Source organism: Cryptomeria japonica, chromosome 8, assembly GCF_030272615.1.
Source record: "Cryptomeria japonica chromosome 8, Sugi_1.0, whole genome shotgun sequence".
Lineage (NCBI taxonomy): Eukaryota > Viridiplantae > Streptophyta > Pinopsida > Cupressales > Cupressaceae > Cryptomeria > Cryptomeria japonica.
The window spans coordinates 671,384,835-671,403,348 of record NC_081412.1 but is presented as its reverse complement, the minus strand read 5'-3'; the positions used below and the strand labels follow the sequence as shown (position 1 = coordinate 671,403,348).

The following is an 18,514-nucleotide window of genomic DNA, read 5'->3' as shown; positions in this document are numbered from 1 at the left end:
TTCACTTCAGAGGGAGAGGGTATGGACAACCCTACACACACTTGTACAATATGATCACTTCGCAGTCACAGATTGGGAAGGTGGACTATTGGAGGTTGGTTATGGATGACATAGATAGTGTCATTTGGAGACCCTATCTTGATTGTGAGGATTGGGAGGACACCTCTACAGAGCATCCATATGTTTTTAGGAGTAGGTATTTGATTAGGTGGATGCCTTATATACTGGATATGAAAATCATTGACAGGGTATGTAGGAAATTTGGGCTACAATAGAGGATGCCTCGAGGATCAAGAGATTTTGGATGGACAATGTGAGAGTAGGCTCACTGGGGGCTGATTTTGTCCTATAATGCTACAGTTACATAATTTGACTAGATGGTTCCTATTCCATGGGATCTAATGAGGGATGTGGTTGACATAGGTACAGATGTAGAGTATGATTTCTATTTTGAAACACATCCAATACTAAGATTGATAAATCTACATGAGCATGTGGTAGTGGAGGATGATGATGATAGGGGTGGAGGGAGATGGAAGAGGTGGAGGAGAGGAGCAATGAGGAGGGTGGTGAGGGGCAAGGGTGGATAGAGGGATGCTGGAGAGAGGGCTGAGGAGAGATAGGATCGACAAGTAGGGAGGCCACCGAGACCACCAAGGGGTAGAGGAGGACAAGTATTACAAGTTGGTGGACAGGTATAGGGACAAGTACTAGGGAGAGATGAATAAGGAAAAGCTAGGCCAGAGGAGCATTCTCAAGGTGGAGATGAGGAGGAGGATGATCTGCTAGCGCTACAATAGATTGCAACAAGATAGGCTAATGAGATCGAGGATCTCGAGAGAGACATAACTCGATTGAGGTGATAGTTAGCAAAGATGCAGAGGGAGAGGGATCAGTCCATCTAGAGGTATACTGAGGCTAAGGAAGCATTGAGGGTAGGTAGGAGAGAATCTAAGAACATAGGGGTTGTATATGCATATTTCCTATGGGGAGGGGAGGAGATAATATACTGGAGAGATCTATACTATGCAACTATTCCTCTAGAGATGAGGGCTAGGAGTTTCAGGAGAGCTTCTAGGATGACTACTATAGGGGGGGAGATAGATGATAGGAATCCAGTGGTGGGGTTATGGTTCCACCTGCACCACCAGGCAGAGGAGACAGAGGAGGTGATCCTGGAGAAGGGACTTTGAGAGCTCAGATTCCTTTGAGGCCAACTGGCTCTGAGGGATGGAGTTCATCATAGCTCTCTTACATCTAGTTTTTGTACCATTTTTCTTTGTACGATGATGTAGACACCTTCGAGTGATTTTGTAGCCTTATATGCTATTAACATCATTGAATCATGACATTTATAATTTTTTGATATATGAGATGACTCATTCCTTGCGGCAGCTATATGCATCTATTCCTATGTATTGGTCTATATGATGATGTAGTTTTTGTATGCATGTTCTTATATGATGATGTTTATAATGATGTTATGATGCTTATGATATGGACATATGTACATGATGTTGGCTTGATGTTGATTGTAATATATGACTTCATGTGTTGTCATTGATGGCACATGTATACATACACATATGATCAGATTATCTTAGTCATCTTAGTTAAGACAAACCAGTATTACTCCTAAAGTCCCTTGTATTGCAACCGGTATTGGATGTTTAGTTTAAGATGGTTTAGAGGGTGTCTAATAGGTATATATAGACAATCGGTATATGCAGGAATGGCTTGACACCAGCTTGGAGATTCAACGGAGACCATCAAGAAGCAAATGAAGGACAATCGATTTATGTGTTGAATGTAGTTAACTCTTAACTAGTATCAGTGTTCCAACCGGTATTCATTGATTGTGTGATGAGTTATCATCGGCTGTGATGAGTTATCCCTAGCCAAAAGATTTGGCAGTAATCTATGATGAGTTATGTTAGATTGTCCAGATACAAAGCACCTAGGAAATTATGATATGATTCCTGATCTAACATTAAGTCTAATGTCTATATAATGACATTATGATGAACTATTTTTATGGATGCAAAAATAGAAGTGTTAAGTTGTTAAGGCATTGTGGAATATGTTGGTGATGCAGTTTTGAGTGAGCATAAGAGGATCTCTTCAAGAAATTTGTGCTACTTCTAAGATCAAACCACCCATTGTTTTGTAATCAATAGTCAAATCCCCTAATCGAGTAAGCTCTAACAAGCTTCAATGTACGAATCCTCTAACAAGGTGATCCATTAGTTTGGATTTTGAAATCCTCTATTGAGGTTACTCCTAACAGGGTACTACCTTAACAGGGTATAGCTCCTAAAAGAGCTTTGGGATCTTTAACAGGATTCACTCCTAGTAGAGAACTTTTGTAGACCTTAACCGATCAGTTACCTATTACTACAGATAGTTAACTTGTGAGTCCCATCTCACCATGGTTTTTCCCATTTAGGTTTTCCATGTATAATCACTTGTGTTATGGTGGATGTTTTACTTGTTGTGGATTCTTTAATATCATTTTGGATTGCATGCATAGTATTAAGTAAACTTGTTAAGTATCTCTATCGGTCTATGTTTCAAGTGGTATTGTTTTTGCTATCATTGATTCACCCCCCCCGTCTATCAATTGGTATCATAGCCAAACTTTCTTAAGGCTTAATCTCTTGGAAGGAAACCCTAAATCCACTATGGGGGATATGAGCTACTTTGAGATGGCTAGAGTTCTTGAAGCTACCAAGGAAGAGCTTGAAACCCTAAGGGTTAGATTTAAAGCTTCACAAGTCAAAAGGAGAGAGCTGACTGAACAACTATTGGAGATATCTGATAATAGTTCTTCAGGTGTAGCTAACATTGATGCATTGGCTGAAGAAGTTGAAAAACTAAACAGTGAAAAGCTAAATCTGAGAAGAGAGTTAGAAGCCCTCACTATCTGCATGAGCCAAGAGCTTGAAGCAAGGAGGACAATTGAAGACCTAATCAAAGAAAGAGATCATGAGATTATGAAGATCAAACAATTGAATGCAACTTTGCATGAGCATTGACATGAAGAAAAAGAAGAAAAGGAGGCTTTGCAGCTAGATCTTGAACTGGAAACATCTCTAAGAGAGATTCTCACAAAACACAATGAAGATCCTACCAGAGAGCTCCTTGAGGCTAATGGAAAGCTGGAAAAGTTCAATAAGAGTTATTTTATGTTGGATGAGCATATCCAATCTCAAAGGATGAAAGGTGATACATATGGACTAGGTTTTAATACATCTGAGAAAGGAGAATCTTCTGGTTCAAAGAGCAACATACATAAAGGTAAAACTGCTCCTAAGGCTAACAAGCCTACCAGTAAGAAAGCATTTAAACTTGTTTGCTTTGTCTGTGATAAACCTGGTCACACTGCAAATGTATGTAGAAGCAGACCTAATGAGAATATAGGCTTTAATGCAAATGCTAGGTATGTATCTAGGAGATTTGAAGGTCACTATTTTACATGCAATATGTATGGACATAGATGAGTTGAATGTAGATATGGAGAAACCAATCTAGCACCACATGTGAATACAAGACCTAATGGTGTCTAGAGGAGAACCTATGACAATTCGAGAAACATGAACTGACACAAAACCTATGTCAACCGGTTTAGTCCATTTGAAATAGAAAAAGTAACTAATGTGATTTGCACCATTTGTAACAATTATGGTCATGTGGCTATGAATTGTAGAAGGATAACTTGAAGAGGTAATGTAGGACCTTGGAGATCATCTGGAATGGCTTTCTATTATTGTCATAAACCGGGACACATGGCGAAGTTCTTTAGAACCATAAAGAAAAAACTTGTTAACCACTTTGAAGATCAGAAAGGTAAGCAGAAGGTAAATGTTGAGGAAACCAAAGAGGAGATGAACCGAATCTAGAAGAAGAAGAGTGAGGATAAGTCTACAGAAGAACCCAATCCTTCACCCAGTGTGGAGAATCCTACACCAAAGAACTAAGCCTTTCAATAGACCTAAGGGGAGCATGGTGATAAATCTACTTCCAGACCCCTTGAAGAATGCATGGTAAGAAAGTTGGCATTTTGAGTTATTTTGTGAGAAATAGTGATATATTTGTCTATCAGTTTTTTGAAAGATTATCAACCGGTTATATACCTATCAGTATTGGTAAGTGGTATATTAGTGTTTGTTACCCTATTAGTCGAGCAATTAATGTAGCGGGTAAATTTTATAAAAGTGATTTTTACTCTGTTATTTTAACCCTAATTGTATTCGAAAGAGAGTTCTTGAGCACTTGCAGAGTGAAAAGAGAATTGCTAGCTGATTATAGATGGATTTGTGTTGTGAATTGAAAGACTGAAGCTGATTCGAAGATTAGTGAAGATGGAACTGGTGTACATTTGAGAGATCAACTGGAAACCTTGATGGCGCAGAGGAATTAAGGTATTCTTTTGTTAATCTCTCTCAAATCATGTTTATCCAAAATGGCATCGTCGTCTAAGTATGTAGAGAGACTTATGATCATTGCTGAACCCATGGAGTCTATGAAAATAAACAAAATAATGTCATATAATGCTTTGTCTCAAGTTCTTGATGGTGTTATTATAAAAGGTGATTTATCTAGTTACATTGACTATAAAATTGGGGATTTAGGATCATTATCAATTTACTCTCAACTAAAATCCTTGTGTGATAAAAGTGGCAAGATCAAACCTGAGTACATTAGAGTTTATGAAAAGGGTTTTCACAATAAAACATATTTTCTTGAAGACTTTGAAGAGGAACATGTTAAGATAATTCTTACTTGGGTGCATGGTGAAAATATGTATCTTGAAAGGTCACACACAATCACTAAGGAAGCAATCCATGTTGTGACTGGTTTTTGCAAACCGGTGAAGTTCCAAAGCTGAGGAGGATTTCAAAAGAGTCCGTGACTACATTAACTCAGACCACCTCTGACGGACGTGCATTTTCAGTTAACAACATTAAGGACCCAGTGGTTAGACTGGCTACTATGGTTATTGGTTACAAGATATTTTATTCCAGTAGAATGAATAGTGTTCCATCTGGAGCTGTGCATACAACTTATAGAATGATTACCCAGAACATAGATTATGACCTATGCAAGGCTATAAGGAGTCAATTGATGTTGAATCTGCCATCAATAAAGAAAGAGAGCAGACAAAAGTTCAAATTTGGTCAATTATTGATTGGTTTATTCTTTTACTTTTAGAATTTCCTACTGGGAATTGGTGACATTCAATGGTCTAAGGACCTACTAGTATCTTCTCAAATCAAGAACAATATTAAGGCTGTAAGGAACACATTCTCTGCTGCACATAGGAGTAAGAGGGGATGGATGGAGAGGTAGACATGGAGGGAGTGAGAGACCTACGGAAGGAGGAGATAAAGAGGTTAGAGGAGGAAGAGAAAAGGAGGGTGTTCATAAAGGGATAGGGTTAAGGAGGAGGGAGAGAGAGGTAGAGAGGGACATAGAGAACTATAGAGGAGGCAAATAGATAGGTGAGAGACCTAGATGGACAGAGTGGAGTGAGATAGATAGAGGGGGATAAAGAGAGGTGGGTAATGAGACCTATATGTAGAGGTAGATAGGTGGAAAGGAAGGGAGGGAGAAACATAGAGAGGGGAGAGAGGGTGGGATGGAGAGGTAATGACCTAGACAATGAAGATAGAGAATAAGAGAGGAAGAGAGAAGACGAGAGAGTGGGAGAGGGAGATGGAGAGGGAGAGAGGGAGAAAGGAAGGTAGAGACCTAGAGAGGGGAGGGAGCGAGAATAGAAGAGATAGAAGAACAAAGAGATGAGTAAGACGAGATGGATAGATAGGTAGACATGGAGGGACTACGAGACCTAGAGAATGAGGAGATAGATAGGTTTGGAGAGAGAGAGAGAGAGAAGAGAGGGAGAGAGTTCATAAATAGATAGAGGTAAGGAGAAGGGAGAGAAATATGGAGAGGGAGGGAGAGAACTAGAGGATGGACAATTAGATAAGTGAGAAACCTAGAGGGGGAGAGAAAGGTGGGTAATAATATAGGGAGGGAGAGACAGTGAGGTGAATAGTGAGGGAGGGATAACCCTAGATATGGGGAGAGAGAGGATAAAAGGGATAGGTAGTGACCAAGAGAAAGGAGTGGGAGGGGAGAGAAACAATAAGGGACTGAGAGAGAAGAGAGACAGAGAGAATCAAGGATAAAGAAGTGAGAGAGAAAAGAGAGGGAGAGAGATAGGTCTAGATTTTGGGGAAGATAAAGAGAGTGAGATATGTAGCTGAAGAATGCTAATAGGATCATGTTGATTACTAAAATTTGACATGCCGATTAATGAAATTTGACTAAGTCTAAAATTTTATATGATCTTCTAAAAACTAGAATCTACATTATAAGTCCTATAGAGCTATACTTAAATGTTATATTTCATATATATATTCTCCTTCGGGGGTGGATTTAACTTGTGCCCAAATTGAAAAATCTACACACTCACAAAACCTTCACATTGGAAAATGCAGAACATTTGGCACATGCCAAATTTGGTGCTTGCCAAATGCAAAAAATTGACTTTTCACATTTGGCGAGCGCCAAATGTGAAAATTCAAATTTTTGCATTTGGCGAGTGCCAAATGTGAAAATTCAAAATTTTGTATTTGGCGAGCACCATATTTGGTGCTCGCCAAATGGTTTGCTTGGGAGAATACCAACCCTTTGGGTTGGATTTGCCTTGGGCATCCAACCTGTAGGTTTGGATGACCTTTTCATGCCAATGACGCATTTTTATGAAAAAGTAAAAAGTGGCACCTTTTTGGTACCACAACTTGGTGCACTTACCCGGATGTGATTTTTGATGAAGGGGGAGTATGGAAGTGGAAAGATGATGTGCAGAAAAATCCATCAATAAACATCAACATGGAAGATAACAGTGTTCCTCCTTCTCTCCCCACAAGCTCAAGTGGAAGTTCTAGCTCCAGTTCCAATCCTCCAAGCTCACCTAGTTCTTCAAGTAGCACAAACTTAGGTGAAGATTCAACTCCACCATCACCTCCGGCATCCGTTCCATGAAAGGTATGAAGTTTTGTTAATGTTTATCAGAGGAGTACCAATATAAGTCCAGTTGCTAATTTTTCTTTGTTTAGTACAATTAAAGCTAAACCCTTTTTGTATGAAGAAGTAGTGAAAGAATCTGTATGGGTTGATGCTATGAATGATGAAATAAATTATATTCATAAGAATAATACTTGGGAATTATTTCCACTTCCCAAAGGTAAGCAGGTGATTGGTGTGAAATGGATTTACAAAGTCAAATATCATGCAAATGGTTCAATAGAACGCCATAAGGCAAGACTAGTTGCCAAATTGTTTGCACAAACTCCTAGAGTGGATTATGAACAAACTTTTACTCATGTGGCTGGACTTGATATAGTCAAGATTATATTGGCTATTGCAGCACAATACAAGTGGCCAATATTTTAGATGGATGTGAAATCAACATTCCTCAATGGTTACATAGATGAGGAAGTTTATGTAGAACAACCTATGGGTTATGAAGTTCCAGAAAAAGAACAGTTAGTCTACAAGTTGAAGAAAGCCCTTTATGGGTTGAAGCAAGCTCCTCGTGCCTGGTATGCTAGAATTGATAGTTATTTCATGAAGAAAGGATTCAATAGAAGCCACTCAGAGCCTACCTTGTATGTCCAATGTATTGGTAATGATATTCTCATAGTTTGCCTCTATGTTGATGATATGATTTATACATGTGATAGCAAAGCTCTCATAGAGAAGTTTCAAATAGAAATGAAACAAGAGTTTGAAGTGTTAGATCTAGGACTTATGCACTATTTTATTGGTGTGGAAGTACAACAAACATCGGAAGGTATATTTATTTCTCAATCCAAGTATATAGCTGATTTATTGAAGAAGTTTAACATGGTGGCATGCAAAGCATTTGCAACCCCAGTAGCCCTTGGTGAAAAACTACCCAAGGAAGATGCTAGTCCCAAGGTTGATGCAACTCGGTATAGGAGTTTGGTTGGTAGCCTCATGTACCTCACAACCATGAGACCTGATATTATGTATGATGTGAGCGTCGTCTCTCGGTTCATGCAGGATCCACATGAGTCACATTGGCTGGCTGCTAAAAGAATTTTGAGGTATGTGAGCGGTACACATAATTTTGACATTCAGTATTCTCCCACTGACAAGTTTGAATTAGTTGGTTACACAGATTCAGATTGGGCTGGTTCAGTGGATGATAGGAAATCAACATCTGGTTATGTGTTCTTTTTGGGCTCTAGAGTTGTATCCCGGAGTAGTAAGAAATAGGCAACAGTGGCTCTTTCTTCAGCAGAAGCAAAATACATGGCAGCTTCATCAGCAAGTTCTCAAGCGGTATGGATAAGAAGGATATTGACAGATCTATATTTTGTTCTTGAGCATCCACCCACCATCTATTGTGATAAAAATAGCACTATTGCCATGACAAAGAATCTAGTGTTTCATGCCAGAATGAAACACATCGAGATCTGACATCACTACATTCGTGAACTGGTTCAAGATGGACAAGTGGAGTTGCAGTTCTGTCCTTCATCTGAACAAGTTGCTGACATCTTCACCAAAGATCTTCCAGTATCGACTTTTGTTACTTTCAGACCTCAATTGGGACTTACCTCCATTCATCATTTAGGGGGAGTTTGAAGATAAGGATGAATGATGCGTTGGAGTTGAACGCTAGAAATAAAACTATGTTGTGGTGGAAATAAAATAGCTTTCTTGTTGGCTTTTGTTTTTGTTAATCAGCAGTCGTATACTGCTAAGATAGGATGGAGTTTTTAGTTTTAGTTATAAAACAATTTTTTTTAGTTTTATTGTTTTAAGTTTTTTGTTTTTCCTATTCTTAAGAAAATGATTGTCTATAAGGCAATTACTGTTATTGTAAATTAGTGTTAGAGTTTTTCAATATCAGTTCTAAGAAATTATTCACAGCCTTTCTTCTTTTCAATTCTATTTTCTATGTCTCTCTAATTTCTAGATCTTTCAATATGCAAGTCGTACATTGGTGCCATTGCTTCTCATTTTCCTCTTTTAAGTGTTCTAAAGATATATTGTGTGTGACCAAAGGATTGGAATAAATGTTTAGTACAATTGGTATATACGAATGTAAGACCTTATCTATGTAAGTATTAGAATTTTGGTTTTCAATTGCTAACAATATTTTTTGCAATAGTGTTTTGACACATTTTTTGGATATAGGTATAGTTTTTTTCAATAGTGGAAGCTTTTTCTTACTATCTGTATGCATATTTTTTCAACAAATCAATACATAAGTTATTTATTTGATATTTTGATATGAATGTGCATTTTGAAGAGAATCAATCTGTGCAGTTCTATTTCTATCATATGTTGCTCAAAACAAAATTTGAATGCCTTAATACATCCAACAGTAAACCTAAATTCCATAGGATGATGAATATAGTGCATCTTTTATGTATTAAAATAGATGTAAATTAGGCTACAACCGAGGCCATGCAACATATGTTTGAGAAAAGCTAAAATTGAAAATCAAGCAGTTTGAAAGACTAGAAGCAATAAACGAGTTAGCAAGATGAATGGTTTAGATTTAGATATAGGCACTATGAATCCAATAAATGAAGTCTAAAGGTTACACTGTAATGGTAATGGATGACACTTAAATAGATTCATGAATTAGGGATGCATCCAGGATCTTAGAAACTAATCGGTAAAAGGAAAACAAAATTACCAACACGTAAAACCAACTATGTTTATTGTTGTCTGTATTTCAGCATCCCGATATGACTAACTTCCCAAGACTAACTATGTTTTATTATTGTATGACAAACTTCCCAAGAATCCGGTTTTGTATGCTAGAACCAAGCACTACGAGCTCAAGTATCATTTCTTGAGGGAGAAAGTTTAGTTTATAGAAGTTGTATTGGAACATGTCTCTAGTAAGGAGCAGTTAGCAGATATATTCACCAAGCCTCTACCAAAGGCTAAATTTACCTATTTAAGAGGTGAATTAGGGGTGCTGCCCCTTCAAGAGGTGAACTAAAGGTTTGTGCTCCACATTAGTCAGGTATTGCATTGTCAAATCTTTTCAAGATTGGTGTGTTGAAGGATGCTACTCCTCAGGGGGAGAAGCATAATGGAACATAGTTGTTTATGCCCTAACTTTGCCATTGTTGTCAAAGGGGGAGAAGATGTGAAGAGGAGAAGATATCTACAGTATTGGGGAGAAGATGTGATTCGACAGACGATATTCTGTGATGGGTTAGCATTGAAATGAAGATCAAATTGTGTTGCCACGTCAGCCTTGTGCATGTGAAGGATTTCCTTGAGGGTCTTGCATGAAGAAGATTGATCCTATCTACCTCAGGAATGTGCGAAGTCTCAACAAATGGTGGAGAGTGCGTGATGGGTTACCAGCTTCTAGAAGTGGCAAAGAATGAACAATGGAGAACGTCTTGAGATTTGTTCAAGATCATTTTACATTATGCAATGTGATTGAATGGTCAGGATTGGACTGACTGTATTGATAACCTAAATGTTTAGGGTTTAGGGTTTATGCCACCGACCTATCTGTTGTCTATAAGGTTGATGATGTTTTTCATTTAAATTTGTTAGCAAATGTTGTGTGTGTATCCGAGTGTAGAGATACTTGATTCTTGCCAGACCAGAGAAGTGTGTTGATACCTGTAGAATGAGATTGCAGAAGAAAAGGAAATAAAGTTGATCTGCATTGGAATTGAGTGTTGTTACCAGATCATTGTATTACCTATTGACTTCTAACCATTTCAGCAGTTGGAAAATCCCTTAACCGGGTAGCTTTAACAGGATTTATGCAAATCCTTTAATAGGGTGACTCAAATTCATTGAGTTATTCAAATCCTCTTGCCAGGTAACCTTTTACAGGGTTATAACCTTTAACCGTTTATTTAGCCATCCCTTAACTAGGTGATCCCTAGCAGGATCGGTTCCTAGCAGAACCTATTGTAATGTCCTTAACCGGATTAGGCTCCTAACAGAGAGGACTTTAGAAGAGTTCAAAGAACATCTTGTGGGTATTCATCCCCACCGTGGTTTTTCCCTATTGGGTTTCCCCGTGAAAAATCAGTGTGTCATGTGTGATGCTTTTTCATGTGATGATTAGTATTTTCTGTTAAGTGGTAATTCATGTTGAGCCAGTAGTCTTTATATTTCTGATGTATTACTTGTTTATGTATATGGGTGAAGTGGAAAGGAGATATTAGGTATGGAGAAGATCTAAGTGTTATCGGTTTATGTCTTTTATAGTCTCACTATGTTTTAGCGGTAGTGCCCTAACTTAGATCGGTGATGTTGTTTACCTGTTAGTGCAGTCTTTGCTGTTTGAGTTGTTGAGAAAGTTTTTGTCTATACTGATTCACCCCCCCCACTCTCAGTACATGTTGGATAGTTATTGTTCATCATTACTCATCAGGCTCAAACTCTTCTAGATATGGGTATTATTGTTGACAAACCTCTTAATATTTTTTGTGATAATACTAGTGCTATCAGTCTCTCTAAAAATCCCAAAATGCATTCCAGAATGAAACATGTTGCAACTTGGTTACTCTTTCTTCGTGAAATTTTTTTGGTTAATGAAGTTATATTGCACTATCTTCCTAATCAAGCATAGGTTGCAGACATTTTTACCAAGCCCGTAGCTCCAGATGCATTTGATAGACTTCGATTATGACTCAGAGTTCTTTCTCAGTGTACTCTTGATTAATGCGTTGTTTATTGGTTGAGGGGGAGCTTTTCTCTCCATCAGTATGCACCCTTTGTCCTTGAAGACAAAAAAGGGGGAGATGTTTCATATTTCATACAGGTGTTACATGGTAGGTTATAGGTGTTACATGGATTTTTGACTAGTTCAGAATATGCTTAGGTTGTTTTATTTCCAGATTATGCTCAGATTCTTATATCATTTTACTTTGGTGTTAGACTGCTTTGTTAATTGCATGGTTTATGATTCAAGATTCATGGCTCATGTCACTAACATTGCATGTGTTATGAATCATGGTTCATGTCTCATGTCTTTGACTTTACATGGCTCATGATACATGATTCATCTTATTGGCATTGCATGGCTCACGACTCATGATTTATGGTTCATGTTATTGGTAGTACATGATTCATGGTTCATGGTTCATGGTTCATGGTTCATGTTGTTGGCATTGCAGAGTGCATATTTTTTTGCCATTAAGAAAAAAGGGGGAGTTTGTTGGTCTCTTATATTTGTTATTTTCCTTTAGGTCAACTTGTGGTGGTCGAGATGACAAGTTGGAGTTTGACTTCTTGATTAATATGTAGCTCCTTATGTAGTGGTTACTTGCTCATGGGGATACTTGATTAAATGCATATCTTATTCCACTTGGCAAATGGAGTCCATGCGAGTTACTTGATTAAATGCATATCCTTTGGCATGTGGGCAACTTTTACTTTGGGCGCTTGATATTATTCGGATTTCAAATATCATCGTTGTTTGTTTTGGGGCTTGTATATCATATTGTTTAGCTTTCTTTCGAAAACATTTCCTCGAACCCTACCCACCATGTAAGGTTTTGGAGGCACTACTAGATAACTGTTTTTTAGATGCTGCAGTTAGTTTTTGTTTTATCACCATGTCTTGAATGTGATATCGTAAAGCATAAATTGATTATTGTCATCATGCACAAAAGGTGGACTTCGAGCAAAAGATGCAATCAGGTTTTTCCAGTTTCTTTTTTGACTTTTTACTGGCACAGTCAGGTATTCTTCTAAGCATATATAAAAAAGGATTCAATTTAATGAAAAATGATATATAGAAGGGTTTTCTCTTGACAGTCAGTTGAAAAAGTAGTTTGCATACCAGTTATTCAGTTATGAGCATTTCATTTTTACAAAGGAAGTTATTTTTACTCGTTTATGTTAAAAAGCGAATGCATATATATTTGGTGTAATATGAAAGAAGTGGGTGTGAAAAATAAAAAAAATCATATGAGTCGCTACTTAGCTGCTCTGTCTTAAGTGTCTTGAGCATCGAATGTTGAAAACAGAGTAAGATGTTTTCTTTTGAAAAGAAATTATAAGGGAGTGTTTTTTGTCATTCTGCTATATTATGTTAAATCAGTTTTGGTTGATAGAATATGTACTCAAATAAGTTTTCATAGACTATTCCTGTGATTTGCTAGCAATCATGATTTTGGAACTGCAAATACAATGCAGTTGTAGGGTCAGTGTTGAGAGCAATTTTTTCACAGGTTCTTAAGCTGTAAGATGTTGAGTCCAGACTCCATCAAAACACTTCACTGTTGAATTTGTTCTTAAATTGTTGTTGGTATGTTGAGGTGTTGAGCAAAGACTCCACCATTGTGATAAGTTGGATTTTCGAGATGAAATAAAGTTGACAGGTTACGAGTGGTTTTTATACACCATGAGGGTTTTCCACTCATGACATTTGTGTCTTGTAAAATGTTTTGAAAATCTTGTCCTTTTTCATATTTGTTCATTAGGTCAATCTCTGATATTTATGTCATTCATTATATGCAAATATGTGTTTGTAAATCTGCAGTATCACTTGCATGTGAAGTTGTTTTAGTTCGTCTGATAGTTGCAGTAAAAGATGTATCTCATAGAAGCATATGCAGATTGTTTAGTCAATATATCCTAATCTTTCTTCTTAGATCTTGTAAGGGTTGAATATCTTTAATCAGCATTTCTTGTTTCTCATTTAAAACAAGTTGTATTGTATTAAAAAGGTCTATCAAGTTTTTCAAAAAATTTTATTGTTGAATTTTATTACACTCTGATTCACTCCCTCTCAGATTGAAACCACTTCCAACACGAACTGCAATAATCTCAGGCTGTCTACCCTTGAAATTGCCCACTAGAGTGTTTTCTATCTTGGCCATGGTGAGATTGTGAGAGGAGTTCTTAATATTAACAAAAGTGTCATTCTCGGATCTCTCAATAAATACACAGTCTGTGTCGGGGAGACTGATATCTGCAAAAAAATATTCTTCCAGATGGAGGATTAGCAAAAATTGAAGATGGAGGATATGAGTACCCCAAAGAAACCCCATTGAACACCATCAAAGAGGACAAGGAGGGCTCCAAGAAGGACCCACACAAGTCACGAACACCATCCACATTCCCAATCTCTACGAAAACTCTGAAGCAATCCATACGAATATCAACAAAACGCAACACTTGCACAAGGTCCTGAACGACAGAACCAGATGGGAGCAGATTTGTCGCATCGTCCTTGCTAGAGTCCCCTTGAACCTCCCCTAGTCGTTGCCGCCCTCCACTCACCGAACTCATTTCAAAGTTATTTGTGAATTGGATATCCGAGTTGGTTTTAATTACAACGTTCAAAAAAAATATTTAAATTGCAATAAATTAGTAAAATAATACAAATCAATTATACTTTAGAAACACACAAACTCCTTAAAAAACTAATGAAAAAGTAATAAAGAAATTCAATAGCATCACTAGAGGAGTAATTATATCTCTATAAATTATTTAAACCATTTCCTCATGAAGAATTACATCTTTTCTATGTTGAGGGTAAGCAATTTCCATGAATATTTTGAAACCATATGTTATCTTATATAAGAATATGGACAGTCTATTGATAGATGCACTCCATCAATGCTATCAAGTTTGTGACATAGATGACCATCATTTATCTAATATTCATTTCACTTTTTAATAAAAATATTTATAATTTTTTATATAACATTCATATATTCTCTTATCTATATAAAGATTCATCTTGACAAAAAAATGGATTAATTATTTTTTTTATAAATAATTACAAGACTCAAAATCCTAAGACCCCGTTATTGCATTTGAAGGTATGTTATAATTTAACAATGCTAAGGTTACAATGACAAAACTATGTTATGCATATTAATATATGATTAATATAATTTTAAAATGTTGTCCAAGAGGTTGAGCTTAATGGGTTAAAACACTGGGTTCTCACTCTGGAGACCCAAGTTCAATTTCCAATAAAAACATCTGAAGTGGAATTCTAAGCTGTGACTTGAATCAAAAGCTATTCAGGCTTCGGCCAATTACACTATAAGTACTTTATAACAACCCTAAATACATTCAAATATTGAATATATAAACTAGGTTCTAAACCAAATCTTTCATACATTATTATTAATACACTAACCTTAGATTGGCCAGTAAGAAACATATTAAGCCTATACTAGAAGAAAAGCCTATAACATGGACATCAAAATAAACCACAAGTATAATTTGTAAAATTCCAACTATGAACGCAAGTGTTGCAACAACACCAAGATCTCGTTTAACTACCACATACAATGTAGGGAAGTTAAGATGCCGATCTTTTGAGAACCTTCGTCTGATTACTGACAATAGAGAGTGAGAAATAAACACAAGCATTATAAGAAGCAGAAGAACGGATGCAAAACGGACGCCTCTGTAGAATGCAAAACAAGAGTCTCCGCACCGAGTTGTGAAGCCTTTACGTCCCTCAGCTACCACCAGTACTGTTATATATAACTGATATGAAATAAGGGATGTCATAATTAATACAGATAAATAGAAATACGGGTCGGGTAGAAACAGAGAGCTTTCAACTATCGTTACTTTTCTCACAAACTGCCTTCTGTCGTCAGATTCGCACGGAGCTGTGATACAATAATACATCTTCCCTCCACGTACATACTTTATTCCGAGCACTGTCTTGCCCTCCAGCCACTTCCACTCTTTCAATGCCTCTGGCGCGCTTACATCACTTAAGTTTGAGAAGGTTTCGTCTTTGAATTCAGAACTGTCCTTAGAATTTTTGACATCATTTTCTTCAGAAGAATACCAACTCATTTTGATTTCCTCTAATCGTGGGCACTCTCCCATGTCGGGAAGTCCTTTGAGATTGTCGTTGTAGACTAGATGGAATACCTGTAATTCATGGCAGCCACTAACGTCAGGAGGATATTCAACCCTGCAGCAATTATATAATCCTAACTTCTTTAATTTCCTCAGTGGTGAGAACTCGGGAAAGCTTTGTAAATTTTCTAGTGTGGAAAACCAAACATCCTCCAGCAAGAGACAACACGTTAGATCCGGGGCCTCGCTTATACCACACTTGCCAATTTTTAGCACAGTCAAATTTGATAGAAGTCTGAAACTCGGAAGCTCCTCTAGATTTCTCAAATTCCATAGTTGAAGATTTTTCAGCCCTTCACACGATTCTAAACTTTTGAGGGCTGAAACATCTTTTGATGCAACAAACGACTCTACCTGAGCATCTATATCTGGAAATGCCTTCACTGCATCTAAATCTGGACATGCCTTCACTGCATCGCGATCCCATAATACAGTTTTGGATAGTGTCTTACGTCCAATCAGGTAGGCCGTTGTCTTATTCCACCGGGAACGTCTCTTGAGGAGAGTACTCTGCAACTCCACGCATTCTGTACAGTCGAGGGGCCCGTTCACATTATCACGCACACTAAATTCCACTTTCTCCAAATACCGCAAACTGTTCAACCTTGGAAACTCCCAGAGGGATCGGCAATAAACATTTATCTCTCTCAGAAAAGCACAACTGGTAAGATCTCCCAGCTGATTGAGCACCTGGCTGCCTGCTAAATTGATCTGAAGATGTTGTAATCCTTTGAGGCTGCTTAGCTCTGGAAGTTTAAACATTGGATTTACTTCACTTATCTGAAGCCACGCCAGCTGTTGCAGTTTTTCCATACAGTCAAGCGCTTTCAGGTCATTGCATTTATGTAATGTAATAATTCTGAGACATCCCATCCCACCCAAGTCAAGTTTCCTCATTTTCTGCACGCCTATAAGCTGAAGCACCAACAGATTTTGAAGGTTGTTGAGAGCTATCTGGGACAGTCTTTGATGCATGCACTGCTCAAACTTAGCCAGTTCAAACCCTGCATTGTCTTTTGATATTAACCCACGTGTACTACGTGGGTCACCCATCCACCACAGCCATCTCCCCATTTCATCTGCTTTGCTTTGTGCGAATTCAACATATAGGTCGTGGATGCGAATTTTAGGTCTTGATTCTTCAATAAAAGCCTTCTTACATAGATCCTCAACCTTATTCCATATTCCTTGCAATAGTAAAATTTTCTTGAAGTCCTTGAATAATATCCTGAGCAGCCTTTAGATCATCTTCAAGTTTGATATTTTTCACTTTTTTTGCATCATGGTCTGAAAGAGCTATTTCCAATTGCTTCCTTAGGTTTTCCATCTCTACCAGTGTCAAGATCTTCCTAAAGCTATTAGGCTTCTGAAAATAGAGGACTAGGCTCTGATACCAATTGTTAGGATTCCCAAAGATACTGAGAGTGGGGGGTGAATCAATATTTGACTGGTATATAAATTTACTTAACTTATAACATGAAAAGCATATTAAAACTGCGTATTGGTAAACCAAAAATAATGCACTAAATAAGAACAACAACCACAACATGAAAAGCACACCATAACACATTAATTTTTAAAGAGGAAACCCGGTGTGGGAAAAACCTCGGTGGGATTTGTGACCCACAATATTCGCTTACTGGCCAATAAGGGAATATTACTGCTTACAATAAGGGCTTGCACATGCAGGAAGGCCAAGTGCCTAGAGCTCACTGCTCAATTACAAAGGAACTTACACTGACTTACAAAAATGGATTATACAAATCCAATATCTTGTACTACTTCAGATCAGTATCTGCTATGCCAGATTCGGTACCGGTTTAAGCTCTACAATATACATAAACCTTTATACCAATAATTCACACATTAGGTCTGCTATTATCTTTGCATTACACACCCTAAATGATCTACAATGATCTCATACTTATATGAGTCATATTACAATCTGCCAAGTTGGCTTACAAAAGATTTTACAATTAATTTCAAAATATAAATACACAAAATTCATGTCGGCTAGGGTGTCGGTAATCTTCTTTTTCAGTGTCGGTGTTCTGTATGTCGGTGTAGATTCTGCCGGTGTCGGTGCCTGTATCTATCTGCTGGTATCACATGATTGTAAGGTTGCCATCAATGACAATACCTTCAATCACCTACAATTTCTCATTGGAGTGTGCATTTGCCAATAGTAAGAAATATGGTCATTTTGCATATGAATGTAGAAAGAAACAAACAAGATTTGAGAAACCTAGAGCAAATTATTCAGATGTATTTGATAATAATTCAGGTAGTTTATTTGTAACATGCAATGTGACACAAGAAACTCTAAGGATGTATGGTTTTTAGATAGTGGTTGTAGTAACCACCTAACTGTTAATAGAGAACTATTTTCTAATTTGGATGATTCTGTGAAATTTGAAATAAAATTGGGAAATGATACTGTAGTATCTATAATGGGGAAAGGTGTAATAAATGTGTTGACCAAAAATGGAGAAATAAGGTTTATTCCCGATGTTTATTATGTGCCTAGATTAAAACACAATCTAATGAGTGTTGGTCAATTAATTGAAAAAGGATATAG

The 18,514-nt window shown here is 37.3% G+C and overlaps 1 protein-coding gene across 1 annotated transcript; it reads left to right on the top strand.

The window, feature by feature from the left end:
* The first annotated feature begins 7,914 nt into the window (after positions 1-7,914).
* LOC131052558 (secreted RxLR effector protein 161-like) lies at positions 7,915-8,310 on the top strand. The gene has a single exon (XM_057987141.1). It carries the CDS (start codon positions 7,915-7,917, stop codon positions 8,308-8,310), a length of 396 nt encoding a protein of 131 aa, XP_057843124.1.
* The last annotated feature ends 10,204 nt before the right edge of the window (positions 8,311-18,514 follow it).

Bases quoted from the DNA above. Each gene is read 5' to 3' on its own strand.
- LOC131052558 (XM_057987141.1), top strand. From the start codon at position 7,915: ATGGTGGCATGCAAAGCATTTGCAACCCCAGTAGCCCTTGGTGAAAAA.